The 26,145-nt window shown below is 41.0% G+C and overlaps 1 protein-coding gene across 2 annotated transcripts in view; it reads left to right on the top strand.

Annotated features, from left to right (window-relative positions):
* Positions 1 to 26,145, top strand: part of AIFM1 (apoptosis inducing factor, mitochondria associated 1) — a 35,540-nt gene that overhangs the window by 5,713 nt on the left and 3,682 nt on the right. Inside the window, exons 2-14 of one of the 2 annotated variants that reach the window (XM_006769867.2) lie at positions 2,910 to 3,040; positions 7,875 to 7,974; positions 8,898 to 9,022; positions 9,150 to 9,280; positions 10,865 to 10,955; positions 14,569 to 14,653; positions 15,532 to 15,608; positions 18,404 to 18,512; positions 19,548 to 19,655; positions 20,005 to 20,093; positions 20,777 to 20,917; positions 22,982 to 23,124; positions 24,788 to 24,912. In XM_006769867.2, coding sequence (XP_006769930.1) covers positions 2,910 to 3,040; positions 7,875 to 7,974; positions 8,898 to 9,022; positions 9,150 to 9,280; positions 10,865 to 10,955; positions 14,569 to 14,653; positions 15,532 to 15,608; positions 18,404 to 18,512; positions 19,548 to 19,655; positions 20,005 to 20,093; positions 20,777 to 20,917; positions 22,982 to 23,124; positions 24,788 to 24,912 — 1,455 coding nt within the window. Of the gene's footprint in view, positions 1 to 1,582; positions 1,726 to 2,909; positions 3,041 to 7,874; positions 7,975 to 8,897; positions 9,023 to 9,149; positions 9,281 to 10,864; positions 10,956 to 14,568; positions 14,654 to 15,531; positions 15,609 to 18,403; positions 18,513 to 19,547; positions 19,656 to 20,004; positions 20,094 to 20,776; positions 20,918 to 22,981; positions 23,125 to 24,787; positions 24,913 to 26,145 lie in introns of both variants that reach the window. The other variant, XM_006769866.2, reaches the window with a different exon arrangement.

The following is a 26,145-nucleotide window of genomic DNA, read 5'->3' as shown; positions in this document are numbered from 1 at the left end:
AGCCTGGTCAGATCAGGAACATATCTACCTGCCTCTAGGCCACTGATGGCGAACCTTTTGAGCTCGGCGTGTCAGCATTTTGAAAAACCCTAACTTAACTCTGGTGCCGTGTCACATATAGAAATTTTTTGACATTTGCAACCATAGTAAAACAAAGACTTATATTTTTGATATGTATTTTATATATTTAAATGCCATTTAACAAAAATCAACCAAAAAAATGAGTTCGCTTGTCACCTCTGACACGCGTGTTATAGGTTCGCCATCACTGCTCTAGACTTTAGTGGTATTAAAGTGCAGACCTGCATCATTGCCTGAGACAGAAACTCGGGTTGGGTCTCTCCACCTGTGTTTTAACAAACCCTACATGGGATTCTGATGCAAGTTTTAGAATCATTATTCTAGATCAGGATGGCAAACTACAGCCCACAGACCAAACATGGATGCTTTTGTACAACCCCTTGAGCTAAGATGGTTTTTATATTTTTTTCAAAGGCTAAAGAAAAATGTTAGACTATTTAAGGACACGTGGAAATGATTTAAAATTCACATCGTAGTGTCCATTAATTAAGTTTTATTGGGACATAGTCACACCCATTCATTTATATATTGTCTGCGGCTGCTTTTGTTCAACATCAGCAGAATTGAACAGTTTCAGCAGACACTGTATAGGCCGCAAAGCTGAAAATATATATACTATCTGGTCCTTTACAGAGAAAGTATGTGAATCCCTGCTCTAGATTAATAGTTAATACAAGGAATATCATAAGCATAGAAGGTTCTGAGACCTTCTTCATCTGAAAATGCCAGCATCCTCATGGAGGAAGAAATGTACCATATTCTTACATTTCAGTGTGTGAACATTGTTATGATCACCAGTTCATTCCATAGCTGCACAGAGTTTTACATCAGCATAAATTTCGTATTATTTCGGAGGACTAAGAAACAAGTAATTGGTGGATGTTTTAAATTTTGTCATTCTAAAAAATACTTCGTAGCCCAAAATTCTTCAGTTCTTTGGGGGAGATAAATTCATTTAAATTTTTTTTCTGATTTTCTTCTCAGCTTTAACATTTCTGTTTTCCAAGACATATAAGCTTTCATGCAAAGACTGAGCTGTGTCTTGGTTAGATTGTGTGGCAGGGTTTTATTTTGTGCAAGGCTTGAAGCAGCTGTTTAGATTTCTCTTAAGTGGTTGTTATAATGCTCCAGGTAGCCTGTACTTAACTTTTTATATCTATTCAGTCAACTCTCTGTGTTCACTTTATTTATGGTGAAGAAGTAACGAGGGAAGTATTTGATGAATTGTCCATATGTTTTTCATTATCTTTTCTGGAGACTGTAAATTTCCTCCCTGGACAGCATTCTTAAAAGCTCTAACCACTTTAAGAGTGTGCATTCTGATACCTGTCGTATTTGTATACAATTTTAGTGGTTTTTTTTCTTCGTCATTGAACAGTCAACATCACACAGCCAGTGGGCAGTAAGTCCTGACTTGTACAATGCATTGACATTTAGTCATAAACATGTATTAACTATTTTATTTTTATGTGTGTGTGTCTTAATAAATTGTGTTCCTTAGGCAACTTGTTCCAGCGATGGCATGTTCCTCTAGAACTCCGGATTACAAGACAAATGGCTAGCTCTGGTGCATCAGGGGGCAAAATCGATAATTCTGTGTTAGTCCTTTTTGTGGGCTTATCAACAATAGGTGCTGGTGCATATGTAAGTAGAAAAGCGGCTTGTGTAAAGAAGCTGCCAAACAGTTCCCATTAATAGCCTCAGTAGTACTCTGCTTTACAACTTTTGCAACTAATCACCCTTTCTCCTTTTGAAAAAATTTCCAGTAAGCCTTCTTTAACGTGCCTACTGTCTAATATCCTATGAGGGCCAATTTGGGAATGACTGAAATTTAATCTCATGTTGATTATCTTTGCTCTTTTCACTTGTCTTTTTATTCTTTACTTGAAAGCCACTGTGTTTTCTTAGGTTTGACCAAGTACCAAAAAATTGTACCTTTGCTCTTGGATGTGACAGACTAACCTGTGAATAAGGACAAAATTCATTGCAGCTCCTTAGCACAATATTTGATTTTGACCCATTTGTCAAATGTTTTATTTTTCCTCAGGTTGGGATAGACATTGAAAACAAAAACAGCCTACAATTCAAATAGTAAGCGTTCCTAATAGGAAAACTATTCCTGAATATCACCAAAGACTAAATTATAGAATTAGTCCTAGTATCCCCAATTTTAGAATGGAGTTTGTGTGAGGTGAGAAATACGGTTTTCATTGCCACATAATTATAGCACAATTCCATCTCCTTGAATGAACTCTGATCAGCTTAATTGGTCACTGGGGATTTATGGTGTACTTTTTTTTTTTTTTAACTTGGCAGGGTTTACTGTGACTAAGCAGGTCAGTTGGATCATGTAAAGTTGAGGGAACCAACTTAGATAACACCTAGTTACAACCTTGATTGAAGGAAGCTGTTTGTTTTACTTACTGAGAGCAAATGGTTGGACACCATTACACTTTTAGTTCTTTCTACATTGATAAGACAGTGAACTTAGCTTGCTTCTTGATCACTAGGTTAAAAAAAGAGACACGAAAATTATTTGAATTTATCTAGCTTGTCATTCCCTGACCTGACTTCCAAATGCACAAGAAAAGTAGGTAGCTCTTGCCAGTTGTGAGTCAAATTAGAGTGAAGAGTAGGTGAGCTCTGTCAGATAACAGACTTGGAGGAAATAGGCATTCTCCTCCGATCCTGGAGCAGCATTTTTTTCTTTTTTTAGCACAGGGTAACCAAAACTGCGTCCCCGCCTTTGTGTTGAATGTTTCTTCATTAATACTTAGTTCTTTTTCTATTTCCTTTTGTTTCTTTCTTGGCCTTATCTTTACCTACAGTTGTGCAGTGTCATCACCTAGGATCCCCTTCTAGATCACTAGCGTCCGCAGGTGCTTCTGGGAAAGATGGCAGCAGACTAGTATACTTCTTAATTGTAGGAGCAACAGTCACTGGGGCAGGAGTTTATTATGTAAGATGCTTACACTAAAATACATCTTGGGATAGGGTGGGTGAGTCCACGGCACTAATGAGGACATGATCCATTAGAATACAATGAAGTTTTCACAGCATGTGCTTTCTAGGTCTTTATTAAAGGGACATTGTCAGTCACTAGGGAGTCCTCAAATCTCATTCTTCAAACTGTTGAAGTCCTACCAGATATATCCAAAGCCATACATTTAATGAGTATTATAAATACTCACCACCAACCCTTTCTTTTAAAATTTTTGCTAATTTCATATTGCAGTTATTTTTAATGATGCTAAATTATATTGTGCTTTAGTGCTGCATACCTAACCAAGGCAGACTCAAAGAGTAAGCATTGACTAAGCAAGTAAAAATAACATGAACAGCATCCATTTTGAATTATTTTAGGTAAAATTTGCCAAACAATCAATTAACCCTACTTTTATTGATAAAAGGCATTTTACCAAATGCTTCTGAGGAAGTCCAAAAAGCCAGAGAAATCCTCCCCATTCACCCCAGCTTCTATTTGAAAGTAAATTCATTTGGCAGTGTCCCTTTTGTAATCTCTAATTTGGTCAAACTAGTGGCTGAAGTGGTATAAGCTAACATATTCCTGTAGATTTCTTTCTTAAGTGCCTCTCATTTATAATTGATATACCACCCTCTGAGTCTGAACTTTCCCATTCCACAGTTCTCTCAACTTTTCCTGTCAGTTCCATTCCATTCATTCAAAAATAGATTTAAAGTGTTTGCATCTGATATGTTTGTAAAATTTAAACCTATTAAACCTCTTTTATGTTGCTGTACCAGAGTTGGATGGCCTCCACAGAGCTGGCCAGGCAAATCCCTTGACCCCAGGCCACAAGAGTGGGCCAGTCACTGTTGCTTTCTCCTGCCTTAGAAACATCTATGAAGCACCAGTGCCGCTTAAGCCATTCAGTTAAATGCCTCATTGCCCTCTGTGTTTATCCAACACTGGTAATAATAAAGCTACCATATTATAATGGTTTCAGGTTAAATGATAAGCTTTTGTCTACCTATAGCCATTTTCTAGTTCATAGAGTTTTGAGTGTTTTTTGTTTGTTTGTTTGTTTGTGTGGGGTTTTTTTAGTTCATAGAGTTTTATATTAGGTTTTAAATCATTTAAAATGTGACCTGAGGTGGCTTAGATTTTTTTCTCTGAAGTTGATATTAGTCTAAAGAGAATTGTTAACTTAAAATCAGAGTTCAGACTTGATGACATATGGCTATAAGTTGTTTAGTGTTTGCATTAGTCTGCACTGACTGCCATAACAAAGTACCACAGACTCGGTAGCTTAAATAACAGAAATTTATTCTCGCCCAACCAGCATGGCTCAGTGGTTGAGCATCTACCTATGAACCAGGAGGTCACCATTCGATTCCTGATTCCAAGTCAGGGCACATGCCAGGGTTGCAGGCTCAATACCCAGTAGGGGGTGTGCAGGAAGCAGTCAATCATTGATTCTCTCTCATCATTGATGTTTCTATATTTCCCTCTCCCCTCCTCTCTAAAATCAATAAAAATATATTTTTTAAAAGAGATTTATTCTCTCACAATCTGGATGCTGAAAGTCCAAGATCAGGGTGCCAGCATGGTCAGGTTCTGACAGCGCTCTCCTGGCTTGTAGATGGCCCCCTCCTACATCCTCACATGGAGAAAAGAGAATGTGAGCTTTCTCTTCCCTTTCACCAGCCCTATAGGATTAGGGCCCCACCCTTATGACTTCATTTAACCTTTATCACCTTCCCAAATATCATCACACGGGAAGTTAGGGCTTCAACATATGAAGTTGAGAGGGATACAAACATTCTGTCCATAACAATGTTCATAACGTTTCTCATATGACAGCGTGTTCCTAATTTAAGTGTAGATACTATAATTCCTGATTGTGGAGCCCTTTACCTACCCCCAGCCCCCGCACACACACACACACACATTCCATCCTCCCAAAATAAGGGAGCAGCACTAAGAACAAGTTTTCTGAAATGTTTGTCAGGGGTCTATACTTTCAACCAGTGGCTTTTTCATTTTTTATTTTTACCACAATCCACAAGAAGAAATAAATTTTATCTTGTAACAGTTATATAACTATAAATATGGAAAACCGAGAATTTTGAAATAATACTTACTAGGTGTAATATACTTCAATAGTTTCTATTCTCTTCTATTTGTGTGTTTGTTTGTTTTTCATGCTGGTCATAACGCACTAAATTGATTTTACAGCCCATTAATGGGCTTTAACCTCAGTTTGAAAAACATTGATTTGAACACTTCAACTTAGATCACAAACAGAAACTCCTAATCCATGTGTATGTGAGCATTCCTCCCTCTCTTAGTGACTTTCTCTAGGACCACAGGCAAATCCCCTAATCTTAGTCCTGTTATTTGTCAGTGAGCAAAGTCAAGTGGCCTTTAGAATACTTAGTATTTGGGCCCCATGCCATTGTTCAACTGATAGGATCATGTTCCCTCTGAGAAAATGGCCTGTTTCCTTTCAGATTCCTTTAAGTTGACTAAATGCCACCATATTCATCTGCTTTCATAAGTTGTTTCCACTAATATTTTTCTTTTTCTTTTTAAATTCTCACTGGAGGATATTTTTCCCATTGATTGCTAGAGAGAGTGGAAAGGAGGGTAGAGAGAGAAACATCGACGTGAGAGCGACACATCGATTGGTTGCCTCCCAAACACATTGGGGAACTTGCAACTGAGGTACGTGCTCTTGACTGGGAATCGAACCCGAGACCATTTGGTCAAAGGACCAACGCTCTTAACCAATTAACCCCCCGCCCGGGCTCCACTAATATTTTTCATAAATTTGTAGTTTTTCTTAACCTTACATGTATTCATATCACTACTTAGAAATCTGTTCAAACTGAGAATACAGAAACACTTGGAGGAAAGATAAATTTTTATTTAGTATGTCTGCAGACTTGTTTTTATATCAGAACATTTTACTTAAAAGCTAAGTATATAGATAAATACGGTTATAAATATATGACAAACCTCATTCTTGTCCTTTCCCCACTAAGCCTCAAGATATTTCTTGGTCTGTTCTTCCTCTCATGTGTGACATTATTAGGAGGTGTGAGAGGGCCTAGCCTATTTTTGGATATCCCTCTGAATGTGAACATAACCCCAGCTTATTTCTCTGTTCACTCATGTTGACCAGCTTAAGCCATCTTTTTAGGTAAAAGTCTCTTTCTTAAAACAAATGTATATGTATACACACACACATACATATAGATATATGTGTGTGTATTTAGAGTATGGGTAAATACTGGCGTCATATATATAGTATCTGATGCCAAAATTAAAAAACAACAACAACAACAACACTTTCTAGCCTGGCCTATGAACAGGAGGTCACAGATGGATTCCGAGTTGTGGGCTCAATCCCTGGTAGGGAGTGTGCAGGAGGCAGCTAATCAATGATTTTCTCTCATCATTGATGTTTCTGTCTCTCCCTCTACCTTCCTCTCTGAAATCAATAAAAATATATTTGTAAAAATAAACTTTCTTAACTAATGTTAGCTGAATTCATTTTTATGAACTTAGTAGAAAATTCAAGGTATAACAATTGCCTTTTAACATACAGTACTTAGTTTTTTAATCCATCCTTATATGTTTGACGTTTCCAGGCTGATATGTTGAGGTCTCAGGGGCAGGTTCTTTATTGTAGCACGGCGCCTAATGAGCTGCTCTGTAAGGGCTCAGAAATATTCTTAAAACACGTTTTATTATACTTCCTCTGATTTCCTATACTTTTTCCTCCAATTAATTAATAATCTGGGATTCCAATTGACATAGCATCATTTAAATTCCTGTCTTGTTGACCCTGTGGGGTACAAAAGAGCAAAAAGTGTTCTAATTAAAAACAAGTCATTCTTGCCTACTGCTTTTTAAATTGTTTTTTTTTCCAATAAGTTCTGATGCTGTATGTAAAAAACAGCTAGTCATAATGCTAAAGTACCCTTCTTCAATTTGAAAACATAGAGAAAATAGTATATTTGAAATAACTACCTGTATTTAAGCAAAGTGACCCTTAATGAATATCTGAGTGTCATGAAAGGATAAACCATTGAGGGAAAGATTAGTTACTCTATCAGACTAGGATATTGCTGTCATGTTTCAGGGACAAAACTCAGGACACCTACCAGGGAAACATGTGTCCCAGCTTCCTACTCTGGACCATGTAGATTGGTTTCACAGCTAGTATCCAGCATAGTCCAAAATCCCTTTTATAAAGTTCAGTCCTCCCTAACACTTGATACTTCTATAAAATGTTTTTCTTATTTCTTCATACCTTCAGAATTAAATACAGTCTGAGGAAAATTCTTCATATAGATAGACCTTGAGGAAATTTGAAACTGGAAAATTTTCATCTGCTTAACCCAGCTGTGGGCAAACTACGGCCCGCGGGCTGGATCCGGCCCGTTTGAAATGAATAAAACTATTGGAAAAAAAGACGTACCCTTTTATGTAATGATGTTTACTTTGAATTTATATTAGTTCACACAAACACTCCATCCATGCTTTTGTTCCGGCCCTCCAGTCCAGTTTAAGAACCCATTGTGGCCCTCGAGTCAAAAAGTTTGCCCACCCCTGGCTTAACCTGTATTCTTTCCACACCAAGTTTGTACACACTCAATATTTTTTATTTCTTAACAAAATAAATTTGCCTTAGTGACTTTCACATAGAAGAACTTACCTCAGGTAGACAAAAGCTTCTCATTTAATTGGAAAATAATGAAACTGCTGATGGTATGAGCTAGTTCTGTTATGAAATAAATTTTCTCCGTGTTTGGATCTACAGGCCTACAAGCTTATAAAAAGTGACCAAAAAAGATATAATGAAAGAATTTCAGGATTAGGGCTGACACCAGAAGAAAAACAGAAGAGGGCTGCATTATCTGGTACGTATGATTTGAGGCTCAATATATGAAGGGAAAGTTGTAAACAGTTTGGTACTATGCTTTGCAGTTATCTTGTTGACACGATGATGCTGAGAGATTGTAAGCTTCCAGAATCTATGGTATTACCCCACACCTGACAGCGATTTGTTAAAGTATTTGACTGGAATTTATGTTTGAGAAGAAAGTTAGTGGGGATCATGATTGGTTGTTTTTCTTTTTGTGTGTATGTGTATGTGTGTTTTTTCCCCTTGTTTTTTTGAGGGGGGTTGTTTTTCTTTATATTAGACTCTTAAAAGGCAAGCTTTATATTAAAAAGGCAAGCTTGGAGAGGAAGATTATTGGAAAAGAGAGAAAGGCCTTTTTTCAATGTGGAAATTATTTTAGGTCTATTTTGTTTCTTGAGTTTTTGGAGTTTTGAGTTGTTAAAGATGTTTTTGTTTTTCTAAAGCATGTAGCCCTAGCCAGCACTTCTATTACACACAACTGGCTTGCTTTTTTTCAGAGAGAAATGTTTTAATCCTATAATAAGCCCCATAACCCTGGATGGGGGACTTACATTGCTTTTGTAAATAACACCTCCTTATTCTTGAACATTGTATAATAATCCCCAATTAACCTCCTTGGTGTTTTAGAAATTGCTAAATATTTAAGCTTGGCTCTAGTTCTGACAGACTTACTAGTAATCAATGAATGATATTGGCCAAATCATTCACTTCTTTTTTGGGGGTATTTTCCACTTATGAAATGAAGGGAATAATTGCTTTTCCTGTCCAGTCAGGATCCTGAGAAATTAAGATAATTGTAGATACAGTATTTTGCTAGCTTTATGTAAAGGATTGAGACAAGTGCAAGGTGGTTTTAAAGTGGCAAGGAATCATCTGAGAGTTTAAGAAAATTCACCCTGTCTGGTCTGTTGCCTACAGCTCCAGAAGGAGAGCCAGTTGCTCAAGTCAGGGTACCAAGTCATGTTCCATTCCTGCACATTGGTGGAGGCACTGCTGCGTTCGCTGCAGCCAGATCCATCAGGGCTCGGGATCCTGGGGCCAGGGTAAGGCACATATTGTTTTGTTTGTCACAGAGGGTATACTCTGCAAGCACTTAGTCAATGTGAACACTTTGACATCTGCCTCTTAAATGACTTGGTTCTGATAAGTATCATTATTTTGTGTCAAAAGGTACTGATTGTATCTGAAGATCCTGAGCTGCCATACATGCGACCTCCTCTTTCAAAAGAACTGTGGTTTTCAGATGATCCAAATGTCACAAAGACACTGCGATTCAGGCAGTGGAATGGAAAAGAGAGAAGGTGTGTTCACTTATGTAAAATGGGCCCAACTAGCAACTTCAACTAAAAACAGGGAGTAGGTTTGGATTTTGCATGAAACATGTGCAATGCATAGGATGGATGGCATGACTGCACTGCAGTCCACTCTGGTATGCACTTGGTGCAGCTTAGGGACAGCAAGTTACAGTGGCAGGAGTCCTGGATTCTGTTACCAGATCTACCAACAATTGAAGGTATGATGTTGGCCTCTGAAGCACTAGTGCTCCTATTTTTTGTTTTGTTTTGTTTTTTATATTAAATCTTTATTGTTCAGATTATTACAATTGTTCCTCTTTTTCCCCCCATAGCTCCCCTCCACCCGGTTCCCACCCCAAGGTGCTCCTATTTATAGGACTTTTATGTTAGACTTCTCCAGGGATGATTAGCTTGGCCTGTATTGTCACTTCCTTACACTTGCCTTAAGCATGTCCCATAAATGCACAAGAAAAGACACTGTTTTATGGCACTTTCTTTGACACTCTAGCAAACATTCCAGATTGTGGGGATGGAGGAGGCACATGGTAGAGAAGAACCTCTTTATTAAAATGTTTACACGAGAGACTTAGAAGTGCAGGTCCAAGCCTTTTCCTTTTATTTTTTTAATATATTTTTATTGAGTTCAGAGAGGGAGACAAATAGAAACATCAATGATGAGAGAGAATCATTGATTGGCTGCCTCCTACTGGGGACCAAGCCAGCAACCTGGGCGTGTGCCCTGACTGGGAATCGAACCATGACCTCCTGGTTTATAGGTCAATGCTCAACCACTGAATCATGTTGGCTGGGCCAAGCCTTTTCCTTTTAAAGGATGGCTTGGATCTCTTGATTCAAGTACCATGCAGTTTTCTGGGGTCCCAATTTTTTTCTCATTAGTGATCCCTTTGATATTGGAGTTAATTTTATAAAACTACTTCCTCTATCACCCCCACAATCACAATAATGTTCTTTTCTCAAGCAGAATGCATACTTCCACTTATCTTAGCCATCCCTAATTAATATCTCATAGTTACTATCTACTGTTTGAGGCAAAATAATCTCAGGAGCTAGACCATCGACCAGTTGGCCATCAACCAGTGCCATCCGGACAGCTCGTTGGGTGCATGTGTGACTACCAGTTCCTAGAGCACTCCTCTTATTCTAATTTTTAAATGAACCTAAATCCAGAGCAGTATTTCTCAGCCTCTGTACTATTAACATTTGGGGTTGAATAATTCTTTGTTGTAAGGGAGGTCTGTGGACTATTGTGTGTTCAGCAGCATCTTTGGCCTCTACCCACTAGATACTAGTAGCATTCCTCCCCCGCAAGCTGTTTTAGCCAAAAATGTCTTCAGACATTACCAAATGGCCCAGGGGAGGGGCAAAATTGCCCCTAGTTGAAAACCACTGATTTAAAATATCTCTGTATATGTACTAGTAAGTCACAACCAAGCTTTGGTGGCCCTGGAGACTTACGTTGGAAAATGTTCCTAAAAGTTTTTCATGATGGAAACAATTTTATTAAATTTGTGGGGGCAGTTGATAGCAGTTCCAGGTGCTTATAACATCTTCTCCCTTTTCTCTGTACAGCATATATTTCCAGCCACCTTCTTTCTATGTCTCTGCTCAGGACCTGCCTCACATTGAGAATGGTGGTGTGGCTGTCCTCACTGGGAAGAAGGTGAGCAAGTGGGCTGCTTCCATTGCCAGGCTCCATGTATATGCCTGTGTGGGCAGTGAGTATGGTGACTTGTATTCCCAGTACCATTTTTGTCTTTCCTGCCATTGTAGTTTATCAAAGAAGGATTGAGTCATTTTAGGATTAATAGTGCCAGTCTAAATGCTTAATGTTTCTTCTTGGGGAAAGCACCAGAACCTAGAGTAGCATGCCAACCTACCTGCCCCAGGAAGTTCAAATCATTGAGGACCATGACCCTGAAGTTGTTCCCTCTCCTGATTAGCATCTCTGTCCTTCCTCCTTCTTCCTATTTCTCCACACTAACATTTCTTTGGGATTGTTGATGATAAGAAAATGGCAAATGTGTATTCACGGTAGTAAAATAATTCAGGCATAACTTCAGCATGGAAAATATTGTCAGCCTTTACAAAGGTAAGTGGCTGAGTAATGGGAGCAGTATTATTAGAGGTATTTGTGGGGCACAGGGAGAGTTTGTTTTGTTGTGCTATGTTTCACTTTTGTTAATGGGAAGTACTGGAGTGCATTTGTAAACTAATGGCGGTGTTCCACTAGAAACAGAATGGTTATCAGGAGCAAAGCCCAGAATAGATGAGGTCGGAGCACAAGTGGAGGGACTTGTGGTAGGGACAGGCCTACTTCTATAAAGGGACATTAGGCAGAGAAGATGAGTATATGTTGAGACATTATGTATTAAGTATCCCCTATGTGTAAATAACACACAAGCCCTTGCCCCCTAGGGACTAACAGTATTAGACAAAAATATACACAGATAATCATAACAAGAGATATAGAATGAGAAAGAGATGCACAATAGCCCTGGCCAGGTGGCTTAGTTGGTGGGAGCGTGATCCCATACACCAAAAGGTTGCGGGTTCGATGCCCAGTCAGGGCTCATACAGGAGGCAACCGATCAGTGTCTGTCTCTCTCTCTCTCTCTCTTTCTCTCTCTCTCTCTCTCTCTCTCTCAAAATCAATGGAAACATATTCTTGGATGAGGAATTTAAAAAAAAAGAAATATATGCGCAGTATATTGTGGGAATTACTGGGAAATGTGCCCAGTATAGTGATGGTTTCAGGGAAGGCTTCCTGGAGGAGAAGGTCTTATAGAATAGGAAATCTGTGGAATGAAGAGGTATTCACAAGATTAGAGTGAAGTGAAGAGCATTCAAGTAAAAAGGAACAGCATAAGGAAAGGCACAAGGGTATGAAAAAGTGTGTTTGGTGTAGGAAAACATAAGCAGCTAGGTACTGACAGATCAGAAAGTACAAGTCTAGAATATCAGGTGGTTATGTGAGAGTGGATCTATGACTGTGACGTTCAGGGGAAGGGTCTGGGCTCAGATGGAGATTCAAGAATTATCCACATACGTGTAGAAATTGTAACCATGAAAGTGAGTGAGGTCTCCCATGGAGAAGTTCTATAGTCAGAGGAGGAGTATGAGGAGTATGGAAGGGATGGAACCCTGGGATCCCAACATGTAGGAAGCAGGTTTAAGAAGAAGAGTCCATTAAGGAGACTAGGAAATAAGTTAAAGGGCAAGATGAGGAGAGCCCAGGACAGGGACCGAAGTTGGAGAGAGTTTCAAGGAGGAGAATGTGATCCACAGTGTTATTGCAGCAAAGAAATCTGGTAAGAATTGTGAAATGACTCATTTGATTTAGTGGCACAGATATCATTGGGAAGTTAGGAAAGAGTTGATAAACTACTCTTTCGAAAGATTTAAATGAGAAAAGAGTGGTGGCAATTGGACAGAAACTTGAGGAGGGCCTAGAATCAAAAGTGAGACTCTTAGGATGTGTCAGACTTAAGCATGTTAATGGGCTGAAGATCCAAGATGTCAGGGGAGGTAGGGGGATGAGTGGGTGACTAATAGGCGAAGGTTCTGGGAGGGAAAGGCACAGAAAGATAGCAGAAAAGACACCTCATCCTAGAAGCTGGAAGAAAGGAACTAAGGTTTTTATTTGGGGGTTGGGAGGTGGGAAACTTATGGGAAGCCGAGGAAGATCATATATAATGGCTTCACTTGTTTTTGCAATAAACTAGGATACCACCAGCTGGTTTTGTGAGAGTGATCAGTATGAAGGTTGAGTAGTGGGGTGGGACTGAAGAGGGAGCTTACCTAGGACAAATCAAAGACTGCTAAATAAGCTACTCATCCATCTGATCTCAGTGTACAGTGGGGCCTTGACTTACGAGTGTCCTGACTAAGGAGTTTGAGATACCAGCTGTTTCTCGGCCGATTTTTTGCATTGAGTTGATAGAGTAATTTGATTTAACGAGCTCCTTAACGAGCTCGGTCTCGGAACGAATTAAACTCGTAAGTCAAGGCCCCACTGTATGTCATTGCCTCCAGAAAGCTTGATTGGGTGCACCTGTGTTATGTTCCTAGCATGATCTGTACTGCCCTTATCAAAGCATTTCTCACTTGATTTCTCATACTTGATTGTAGTGTTTGTTAAATCATCTGCTTTGCTGCTACACTCTGAAGGAAGGGAAGGTATCTTTTTCACCATTGTATCCCCAGCACTTAGCACAATGCCTGACACATAGTAGGTGCTTAATGAATATGTCTTGAATGAATGGTCTCGCCACTAATAAGGAGTAGAGCAAGAGACTGGAATCCCAGTCTCTATGACTCCAAAGCTCAAGCGTTTCACCATAAGATGGAATAGGGTGCAAGGGAATTAAGGGAGCTGGCAGAAGAACAGTGGGATGGAATAGACTGCTGGGCAGAGAAAATTGAAAGCAACTATAGATGATAGTGGGACTGAGAGAAAACTGGAAGGATAGAAAATTGTGACCAAAGAGTGGGATATCTGAGGTAGAAGTAGAGGATAAGAGATAACAACAAGATTCTGGATGTGACTCAGGAAAAGGAAGAGCCTGGTTTGCAGGTCTTCAGTGAATGAGGAGGAATGGCTGGGAGGTGGCTGGATAACAGTGATTTGTAGGGATATAGGTAGTTGTCCCTCAGAGGGGGATGAGAATACAGAAATTTGGAAGCAGCAGCAGCCAACACCCCTCCTGGCCTTGTGATGGGAGGAGTGTGGGAGGAAGGAGCAGTCTTGGGAAGCAGCTAAGTTGTAGTGAGGGTTAGAAGTTGTACAAAGCATCCTGTAAAAATGAATATGATGTAGGAGAGTTGACAAGGAAATCAGGGTTCAAAAGCACCAAACAAATAAGTCTGTTCCTGGTTTCTTATCTCCACAAATTGAGCAGGAACTTTGAGACTGTAGGGACTTGCTCTAAGGTTGGATGCTTAGGGAATAAGAGCCACCTGAAGAAACTGGGTACCAGAAACTGGTGCCAATGATGATCCAGAAATGGTTTCTTAAATATTGATCAACTTAGGTCAAGAACTAATTCTTCCCATTGGGCCTGATGGCCGATAGGTACAGGGTTCCTTTTTGGAGCAATGAAATTGATCTGGAATTATAGTGGTGATGGTTGCACAGCCTTGTGAATATACTAAAAACCACTGAATGGTACACTTTAAAATGGTGACTTTTATGTTAAGTGAATTATATCTCAATAAAAATGTTTTAAAGCTAATTTATCTTTATATCTTTTTGTGTGTCTATGTGTCTGCACCAGGTAGTACATCTAGATGTGAGAGGCAACATGGTGAAACTTAATGATGGCTCTCAAATAACCTATGAGAAGTGCTTGATTGCAACAGGTGAGTATTTCTGGAGATGACTTTCTGATATATAGCTCATTCAAGTTCTAGTATAGAAGGTATTACTTAATCTTAAGAAAACCAAAACCCAGACTCTCTGAAGTGGGTATCTATATCTTACAGCTAACTATTGGCATCACATCAGCAGCATTTCTAGATTATCCTTGCTGTTCCTTCCCCAAAAGGCATGGATGTGTATTAAAGAGGATTGCTTTTTTTTTTTTATCTCCCTGCTTAGCCCCTGCACTCTGCCTTGTACCCTGAAAGTGCTATAGCCTTGTGGCTCCATTGCCCGTTCTAATCAGAAATCAAGAGAGGAGCCCAGCTTGCGTGGCTCAGTGGTTGAGCATCAGCCTTTGAACCAGGAGGTTGTGGTTCCTGGTCAGGGCACATGCCCGGGTTTGGGGCTGGCTTGATCCCAGATCCCTGTGTGGGGCATGCAAGAGGCAGCTGATCAATGATTCTCTCTCATCATTGACATTTCAATTTCTCTCTCCCTCTCCCTTTTTCCTCTGAAATCAATAAAAAAATATATATTTTAAAAAAGAAATCAAGAGAGGAGACCAAAGCAGTTGCTTTAACAAAAGTAGCTATGCTATCTGGTGAGAAACTAGTGGAGGAGAAAGGGGAAGCAAAGAGTTAGGCCTTGTGACCATCTTCGAGGAGGGCGGGGCCCTTTGAAGAGATACTCTTAAATCTGCTTCTCAAAGGAAATGAATAAAAGCCTGCTGTGAGCGGAGTTGCAATAACAAAGCCTCCTTTCCAGTTGTGCTGCTGTGGCACCAGCAGGAGCACACACATCACAGCACCACCTTTGTGAGGGATAGTGTGGGCTAGCTCCTGCTTGTTGGGCTAAAGGGTTTTCCTCTTATTTCCAGGAGGCACTCCAAGAACTCTGTCTGCCATTGATAGGGCTGGAGCAGAGGTGAAGAGTAGAACAACACTTTTCAGAAAGGTAATTGTCTGCTTTAGTGCTTTCGTTGTGTCAGTTTTGAAGAGGTAGCATAATCCTGTGGTCCCCAAGTACCCACCCAGGAACTGGGAGATTCGAGTTCTCTTTAGGGCTCTTCTACTGACTGGTTATTTGGCCTTGAGCAAGTCACTTCCTCTCTCTGCACCTCAAATACCTCACTCAAGTGTTTTAAGCTCCTAGGAGAAAAATACATTTGGTGTTTTTTTATTGCTTGCTATAGTTCCTTCCAGCAGCCCTTCCATAGTTGTTTTTTTCCTGATGCATTTGAGTCATTGGAACTCCTTAGAGCTTCTTGGCATTTTTCATTGCAAGTTCAATAGTGGAGACTTTGGAGAGAAAGGTTCAGAGTACCTAAGTGAAGAAGACAAGGGGGTTTGCTTCTTATCACTGTGCTTTGCTTTATGAAAACTGCTGAAAATTTCCAGCCACTCCTATGGATATTTGAAAAGATTTGTACTGTCCTTGAAGTTCTGGGCAGAATAAGGTTTTTCAGCCTTTACACTACTGACATTTTAGGCTGATATTTGCTGTGAGGTGCTGTCCATTGCATTATAGGATGTTTATCAATGTCCCTGGACTCTACCCACTAGCAGAAAGCAGCACCTCCCCATCCCCAGTTGTGACAGCCAAAAGTATCTCCAGACATTGCCAAATGTCCCCTGGGGTGAAGGGGCAAAACTGCCCCCAGTTGACAACCACTTTTGTCAGATTGAGTGTGACACTGGAGAAAAAAAATATACATCAATAATATGGGCTATTCTGAAATGTGACATATATATAGTTAAAGAACACTAACAGGCCCACATGGTGTGGTTCAGTGGTTTAACATCAACCCATGAACCAAGAGGTCACCCGTTGGATTCTAGCTCAGGGCACATGCCCAGTTGCGGGCTCCATCTCCAGTAGGGGATGTGCCCGAGGCAGCTGATTGAAGTTTATAGGAGGCAGTCTCGATCAATCATTCTCTTCATTTCTCTCTGCCTCTCTCTTCCTCTCTGAAATCAATAAAAACATATTTAAAAAAATAAACTCATCTTCCAATTATAAAAAAAGAACACTAACAAGTATGTGACCTTGAGAAAGTCACCTATCTTCCTTGGGGTTTCCTATTCTGATCATTCAAATAAAGAACCGATAATTCAATAATAAAACTATCTTCTATCAAGCATTTTATATGGACACAGTTTTGTGTTAGCAAGTGCTTTATTTACATGTCATCTATTTTTTCTCATAAAATCAGCTGTTGCAGTTATTTTCTTCATTTTATAGTAGACTAGAGGCCCGGTGCACAGAAATTTGTGCACTCGTGTGTGTGTGTGGGCGGGGGGGGATGCCCCTCAGCCCGGTCTGTGCCCTCTGGCAGTCTGGGACCCCTTAGGGGTGACCACTTGCTGGCTTAGTCCCGCTCCCCGGGGGATTGGGCCTAAGCTGGCAGTCAGACATCCCTCTGGCAGCCCAGGAGCCCTTGAGGGATGTCCACTTGCCAGCGGGGAGCAGGCCTAAGCTGCAGTGAGACATCCTTAGCGCTGCTGAGGAGGCAGGAGAGGCTCCCACCACCACCACTGTACTGGCAGCCATCAGCCTGGCTTGTAGCTGAGCAGAGCTCCCCTTGTAGGAGCACACTGACCACCAGGGGGCAGCTCCTGCATTGAGCATCTGGAACCTGGTGGTCAGTGTGTGTCATAGTGACCAGTCATTCCCAGTCATTCTGCTGTTAGGGTCAATTTGCATATTACCCTTTTATTATGTAGGATAGAGGCCTGGTGCACGGGTGGAGGCTGGCTGGTTTGCCCTGAAGGGTGTCCCGGATCAGGGTGGGTATCCCGCTGGGGTGCCTGGCCAGCCTGGGTGAGGGGCTGATGGCTGTTTGCAGGCTGGCCATACCCCTTTTAGGGTGGGGGTTCCCCACTGGGGTGCCTGGCCAGTCTGAGTGAGGGGCTGAGGGCCATTTTCAGGCTGGCCAAGCACCCCCCAGCAACGGAAGCTCCCAGCGTCTCCTTTTTTTTTTCTTTTTTTGTTTTTATTCTGGGATTTATTTACCTTCTATAATTGAAACTTTGTAGCCTTAAGAGGAGCTCAGAGCCGGCCAGGGTGGGCAGGAGGGAAGCTTGGCTTCCTCCAAGCCTCCTGCTTGCTCCAGCTCGGTGGCCACGGCCGGCTGAAAGCAGGTATCTGGGGTTTATTTACCTTCTATAATTGTTGTTGCTTTGAGTGGAGCTCAGAGCTGGCCGGCAGGCGGGAAACTTGGCTTCCTCCATTATTGGGGCAACCAAGTCTCCTGCTTGCTCCAGCTCCGTGACTGCCAGCTGTCATCTTGGTTGGGTTAATTTGCATATAGTTGCTCTGATTGGCTGGTGGGCGTGGCTTAAGGCATAGTGAAGGTATGGTCAATTTGCATGTTTGTCTTTTATTAGTGTAGATGTAACTGAAGCATAGAAGGGTGAGTGGCTTGGTGAGGTGACTTGGGCAATAAATGACTAAGTTAGATTTTAAACTCAGGCATTTCAGCTATAAAACCTATTCCTGGAAATATTGTTCCAGGCTTTATTTATATGAGAAGCCAATGCCCCCCATAAGCGGTATAATTCTTTGATATTAAAGATATTACAATAAGAACACTAATGCTAAAAAATAGCATATGGGCTATAATTGAGCTACTTTATACAAGGAGATTTTATGTGCAAATTACTGTTGTCAGAGATTTAGCAGAAAATATGTCCTGGTATTATCCTCTGCCCTTTGGGAAATCAATGAACTAAACTGGTGTGATCCTGCAGATTGGAGACTTTAGAACCTTAGAGAAGATTTCCCGGGAAGTCAAGTCGATTACGGTTATCGGTGGGGGCTTCCTTGGTAGTGAACTGGCCTGTGCTCTTGGCAGAAAAGGTGAGTATTGGGGGTGACCTCAGTTTTCTTCTCTGGTCTGATATCACATGACTAGTTCTGATGAGGGATCCTTTAGTGACCACAAAGCTGCCATTTGAGCAACCGAGCAGCAGTGCTTTCTTTCTTTTTTAAAAAAATTTCGTTATTGATTAAGTTATTACTTATGTGTCCTTATCCCCACATTCCCCCCCATTCATGCCCCCCCCCCCTCACCACCCTGTTGTCTGTGTCCATTGGTTAGGCCTATATGCTAGCATATAAGACCTTTGGTTGCTCTCTCTCCCTACTTTTTTTTTAAAGGATATATGCACCCCTATGTTCATAGCAGCACAATTCACCATAGCTAAGATTTGGAAACAGCCTAAGTGCCCATCAGCAGATGAGTGGATTAAAAAACTGTGGTATATCTACACAATGGATTACTATACTCTGGTAAAAAAAAAAAAAAAGAAGAAGAAGAAGAAGAAGAAGAAGAAGAAGCAGTGCTTCCTTTCCTCTAGCTTCCAGGCCAAGATTCCTTAGAAATAAAATATTAAGCAAAGTGAGTTATTAAGATGGTAAGGGCAGTGTAAATTACAGAAGTATACATATCTTTGAACTGCTGCTCCCTGTAAAAGTCAAAAACTTCCTTCAGATACCTGGTGGTTCCCAACATGATATATCTGTGAGTTCTGTCTTGAATGTTTCATGGCAACCATTTTTCTTAAGCTATGTGAAATTAGAGCATCTTCTCAGAGGGGTGCTCACTGTTCAGAGGTCCCGAGGCACTTGTGTAAGCCTGAGGTGAGGCCTGGGTGCAAGTGCGCTGAGTTGAGAGTATGTAGTCACATCCAGGGACAGCAGTTCTGGCACCTGTTGTATTTTCTTTGTGAATGCCCTCGTGCCCCAGTGCCCCACAAATGGGAGCTCTGGCCTGAGTCAGAACATTGTCCTTTCCATATTAAATGGCCACCTGCCTGTTGGTCCTTTACTTCTCTTCCAGTCTTAGGGCTGGCTTTTGCCTCCTGCTAAACCTACTCTTTTTCTTTTTCCCAGCTCAAGCCTCAGGCACCGAAGTGATTCAACTCTTCCCTGAGAAAGGAAATATGGGAAAGGTCCTCCCTGAATACCTCAGCAATTGGACCATGGAAAAAGTCAGACGAGGTAGAGGGACTCTTTCCATATGCTGTCTCTCTTTCCTTTGATTCAGGCCTAATGCAATGTTTGCTTCTTCGGGAACCCCTTTGACATAAACCATATCACCAGGCAGATGAAATGTTTCCACCATTCTCCAGTCAGCCAAGTTCATGTAGATTCTGAATCTGATGCACCAAATTCCTGGAAGTGCTGAAAATGAACTACGAGTATAGGTTATGTGTGGCTCTCCAAGGCTGCCTGCATACTGATGATTACTAGTTTTGTGACATTGTGCCTCTCTCTAGTCAGTTTCCCTATTTTTTCATGAAATTGGTAAGCTCACCGGCTCAGCTTCAGTTCTTGTTTGCCTTCACAGAGGGGGTGAAGGTGCTGCCCAATGCCATTGTGCAATCAGTTGGAGTCAGTGGTGGCAGGTTACTCATCAAGCTGAAAGATGGCCGGAAGGTAAGGAGGGGAAGACACGCTGCCAGAAGACCTTCTAGCCCTTCCCTCCCCTTTCCTCATTCTTACTCCTTCATTTGATACCAGCAGATTAGTTTTCTTGGCAGCCACCACTAAACTGTCATGATTTTCTGAATGAACTGTCCATGCATTAAAATAAGAATGGTGAGAGCCAGAGTAAACACCTGTGACCCACTTTCCCATTGCCCCTTCCTATCACATCACAGATTTTTTGAGACCTGACTAGGGTGACAGATTTATCTTCAAGTAATATGGGATATGTGGACAGGGGGACTTTATGAAATAGAACTTAAAATATGTTTACCAGAGCCCAGCCGGCATGGCTCAGTAGTTGAGCATTGACCTATGATCCAGGAGGTCATTGTTCTATTCCTGGTCAGGGCACGTGCCCAGGTTGTGGGTTCGACCCCCAGTTTGGGGCATGCAGGAGGTAGCCAGTCAATGATTCTCTCATCATTGATGTTTTTATCTCTTTCTCTTTCTCCCTTCTTCTCTGAAATCAATAAAAAATGTACATATATATATATATAAAATCTGTTTATCAGAGGTAAGTTAACCAATGATTTTTTTTGTAAACCCCCAGTTCTTAATGACATCACATGCAGTTGCTATGTCCATAGGCATACATGGAAACTGATAACCAAATTATTTCTCTTTCCCCTCAGGTAGAAACTGACCACATAGTGGCTGCTGTGGGCTTAGAGCCCAATGTTGAGTTGGCTAAAACTGGTGGACTAGAAATAGACTCAGATTTTGGTGGCTTCCGGGTAAATGCAGAGCTCCAAGCACGCTCTAACATCTGGGTGGTAAGTATGCTACAGCAAGACCAGGCATGGTTCCTTGTCCCCAGCCTAGCAGCAAGTCTGCCTGGTGGGGTGTTAAAGCTCATTAGTAGCTTACCACAATAGGATCAGAGTATTTGGAGGCCAAGAGTAGAGAACAGATACTTATGAACTGCTTGCTTTACAAGAACAGGTATGGTCTCATGCTGCAAACTAGTGGAGAAGGAAATGAACAGTGTGCATACCTACAGAACTAGAGCTCTTCCAGTACTGTTGGCAGCAGCCATTGGCATCACCCTGGCAGGCGTGTGCATGGCTTTCAGAGTGATCTGCTGTTCCCTTTGCCTGAGCATGAGTCCAGGGAATGGAGAATGAGGCAATTTGATGACATTCTCTAGAAAGGAAAATTACTCCAATTTCATTTTTTTTTGAGAACTATTTTTAGCTGTTTTTAAAAATCTGTTGTGGCACAAACAAGACTATAGTATGTAGGAACCATGAGGTAATTTCCCCATTGTTAGATCAATACAAATGTATTGTGTTTGATTATGGACTCTACAGCAGAGGACATAGGAACATTAAAAGGTGTTTTCCCTTCAAGCTTTTTTTTAAAAAAAAAAGATAAAGTATACTAGTTTTTTTTTTTTAACTTGGTATAGAAGAAAAACACACTCAATGTAGAAGACAGACAAGTAGGAGAAAGGGAAAAATCACCTGCAACAACCACTGTTTGTGTTGTATAGGTTTTGTTTGTTTGTTGTTTATTATCCGTTTATTTTTTATTTTTTAATCTTTATTGTTGAAAGTATTACATATGTCCCCCTTTTTCCCCCATTGATCTCTTCTAGCCCATCCCCACCATGTATGTTTTTTTGTGTGTGTATATTTCCTTCCCTTCATTTTCTTGTGCATAGTTTTTTTGTCATAGATGGTCATGGCAGCATACTATGTGTTAATATTTATATTCTTCTAACATTTTAATGTATTTTCTATATTGATTCAGATTCTGTAAACAGATTAATGACTACATAATTCCATTAAGTGGATTTCATAATTTATTCCACTATTGTCCATGTGTTGGTTTTTAGGGAAGTCTTTGGGGGAATCTGAATAGCCACAAAGGTGAGCAAACATTAGAGAGTTCATATACCACCTGCTTTATGAAATTGGCCTCGTTTACCTCCAGCCAAGGGTTCTCCATCTGTGAAACACTGAGCTCACTTGATTTGTACCTCTCACATGGCACATTTCTTGTTTGCATTGTGAGGAGCAATGCTGTACCTTCCTCAACTAGGTTATACACTCCTTGTGGACAAGGTCTCTGCCAGGTTTGTCTCAGCAACCCAGACAGTATAATGTTTTGTAGAGAAGAAAGATTCCATAAATATTTGTTGAATAAATGAATGAATACCAAATAACAAAAAAAAAAATCTTATCTTCGAAAAGATTTCTAGGTAAGAGGCAGTCACATCTAAAAACTGGCTTCCACACATAGGAAAAAATATTCTGCAAATTGCGGTTATTAAATACTAGAAGCCCATTGCACGAAGATTCGCGCAATAGGCCTTCCTTCCCCTGGATGCTGGCACCGGTTTTCCTCCAGCACCCGGGACCCAGGCCTTTGGTTCGGCCAAGCCTCTTCAGTCTTCAGTCTTACGTCTTCAGTCTTCAGTCTTCACTCTGGCCGGAGCCTTCAGTCTTCGCTCCACGCCTGTGTACGCAAATTAACTGCCATCTTTGTTGGGTTAATTTTCATAGTCACTCTGGCTGGTGGGCTTAGCAGAGTGACACAAATTTGCATGTTTCTCTTTTATTAGTGTAGATTCTGCCTCTGTTAAGGGCAGAATGAGAAGAAATAGGTATGTGCTAGAGCATAGAAGGTTTAAGATAGCTTCATGGAAACATAGAATAGTTTTTAAAAATGGAATTTCAGCTATTTTTGATAGTGTATATATGATTCTGGCTTATAGATAGAACTATTAATTAGTTGATGTCACAAGCATTTTTGAACCCCAAAAGTTTATGTTCTGTCTTTAACTTGCTTTTTCTTTTTAATCATGTGCTCATATAATGTATTTGTCTCCAAAGGCAGGAGATGCTGCATGCTTCTATGATATAAAATTGGGTAGGAGGCGGGTAGAGCACCATGATCATGCTGTTGTGAGCGGAAGATTGGCTGGAGAAAATATGACTGGAGCTGCTAAGCCATACTGGCATCAGTCAATGTTCTGGTAATAGTTCTGTGCCTTGAGGACTCAACCGGTTAGAACACAGAATTAATGGAACCAGAGTTATGGTTTGGTTTCCTTGTGGGTCAGTTAGCTTTATATGGGGCGGGTTGGGGGGATTCCTTCTCATGTCCACACATTCTACTCCAGATCAGCCTTCTGGTAAAAGGGCCCCATTTGGCATAGCTTAGACTATGTGAATGAATGGAGAGGGCATTTGCACTTCCTATTAAAATAGCTCAGAATTCAAACAGTAGGTGGTACAAAAGTGTACTGTTTAGGTATAGACAGCAGTATATTTTAATTTGTTCTTTGCTGCTAACTCTAATGAGCCTAACAGGCTGACAAAAAAGGCAGCCTACTCATCTGTAACCCTTAAGATAAAGAGTTCAAAGTCAGATGTATATAGATAGTTCTCTGGGTAGCAAAAATTTACCAATGGACATTCCTGAATACTGGGGCAGGCCTTGTTTGGCACACTCTCATCCTGTTGATTTGAAAGATGGGATACTTAAGAAACTTCAAGGTTTCAGAAACCTCTAAGGGAAATTCTCAGCTGAGAGAATACATTTTAAGATGATCACACCCAGTTTTCTGAGTGGGCAACAAACACATAACAGATGGATTTCAGGGTCAATACATATAAGATAATGCAGTTAGGAACAAAATAGTCCACAGATATACAATTATCAGCTAGGTCCCAGGAACAGAAAACAAGAAGTCATTGTAGACTGTTCCCTGAAGGCACCAGTCCAATGAGCTGTGGCCAAGAAGATAAAATGTAGAGGTCCAGAAACAGAACAGCTTAAGTACCCTAGATGATTACACACCATGGTGTGTCTGTGCTGCAAATATTCTGTGAAGTTCTAGCATATTAAGAACCATACAATGGTGATAGGGAAACTTTCCAAGAAGAACAGTTAAAATGACCAACTAGGTGAAGGAACCCCTTTATAGAAAGCATTCTGGCCTTGAAAAATGGAGGTAAAGATGGAAAACTGTCAGTTAATGAAATATTCCTGATTCCGAATTCCATAAATATGGATCACTCTTCAAAACTTCTAAAAGGCAGTCTTAGGATGAGTTAAAGAAAGGTAGTGAATAGTAAATGTGGGAACCCATCACTCCCCAAATGTGGTATGGGATAAAAGCATGAGTAAATTGAAGAAAGTGTAGAATGTTGTGTGGATATGTGATAGTATAATGCAGTGATGGCGAACCTTTAGAGCTCGGCGTGTCAGCATTTTGAAAAACCCTAACTTAACTCTGGTGCCGTGTCACATATAGAAACTTTTTGATATTTGCAACCACAGTAAAACAAAGACATATTTTTGATATTTATTTTATACATTTAAATGCCATTTAACAAAGAAAAAGCAAGCAAAATAATGAGTTCGCGTGTCACCTCTGACACGCATGTCACAGGTTCGCCATCACTGGGCTAATGGCTTCTTAAGGAAAATAAAAGTTGCTTGGGAGAACCGTGCTTTTTCACAATTGTTCCCAAGTGCCCTAGCAGGAGATAGATCAATTTGGCATTACTCTCATTGTCACACATAGCAAGTTCCTTGGTTGGCATAAAAGCATGGTGTCTCAGAGAATATGTTCTACTGTGTCATTCTTTACAGTCCCATCACAGAGCAACCTCTTCTCTCTTCTTCCTTAGGAGTGATTTGGGCCCTGATGTTGGCTATGAAGCTATTGGTCTTGTGGACAGTAGTTTGCCCACGGTTGGTGTCTTTGCAAAAGCATCTGCACAAGATAACCCGAAATCTGCCACAGAGCAGTCAGGTAAGGACAGCCAACCACTTCTCTCAGCACAGCACAGTGGTTGAGCATTGACCTATGAACTAAGAGGTCACGGTTCCATTTTCGCTCAGGGCACATGCCAGTAGGGGGCATGCAGAAGACAGCCAATCAGTGATTCTGTCTCATCATTGATGTTTCTATCTCTCTTCCTCTCCCTTCCTCTCTGAAATCAATAAAAATATATTTAAAATAAATTAGCCAAACCCAAAGTCCTCACTCTATAGTGGTTTGAGATGGCAAAATTAGGTATCCTGGTCAATGCATAGGCATAGATATTGTAGGTCTCCATCCTAGACTCTGGACAGTGGCTATCTCAGCTACTCTGTTGTTTAGTTTGTCTCTAGGGAATAGGAAGACCTGCCTGATAAAGGAAACCTAAACTTGTTAGCTGTTTTTTGTTTCATTTTTGGTTTTGTTTTTTTGTTGTTGTTTAGGGCCTGCTATTCTCCATGAACCCTGGGTAGTGGGAACTGAGCTGAGTAATTCTTGAGCTGCCTCTAATTCCATTTATCAGATCTTAATGCCAGGTTTTCTTTAGATGGGAGGCAACTCTCTTGGAATGAATTTTTCTCCCCCACACATCTTTCATTAACTCCCAGGCTTATTCTCTCTCCCTTTCATGACCTTGGCTGAAGTTATTTAATGTCCATGTCCTCTTGTCAGAGGTGTTTCAAGGACAAGTTGCTCTTTTAAGAAGAAGAAAACAAAACAATGTATGGATACTAGAGGCCTGATGCATGAAATTCTTGCACAGGTAGGGTCCCTAGGCCTGGCCAGAGATCAGGGCTGATCTGTGGGGTGACCAGCGGGGCAATTAGGAGGCCCCCACTTGCACCCACCCTGGCTGGCCTGGCACTGGCCCTGCCACCGCTGGTCTACTCCCTCTGTGGGTTGACCACCTGGGCAAGTGGGGGGGGGGGCACTGGCACCCGCCATGGCTGGCCTGGCACCACCCACTCACGGGCCCCGCCCTGCCCCCCCCCACCAACCAGTCCCTCTGCAGGTCTTTCAGCCATTCATTGATTTGCATATTAGGCTTTAATTATATAGGATGTTGGTCCTTTTTTCTGTGTAATCCAAGTTGATTACATACACCCACTCCTTAATTCTGACCTCTCTTGGGAAATGGATCCAGGAGAGGGGGCCCAAGGACTTCTCAGCTCCAGGTCACTACTCTGTCCACTGGTCAGTATTACTTGGAACCTGGTTATTCTC

Source organism: Myotis davidii, unplaced genomic scaffold (assembly GCF_000327345.1).
Source record: "Myotis davidii unplaced genomic scaffold, ASM32734v1 scaffold900, whole genome shotgun sequence".
In the NCBI taxonomy this organism is placed as follows: domain Eukaryota; kingdom Metazoa; phylum Chordata; class Mammalia; order Chiroptera; family Vespertilionidae; genus Myotis; species Myotis davidii.
This window is presented reverse-complemented; position numbering and strand designations above follow the sequence as displayed.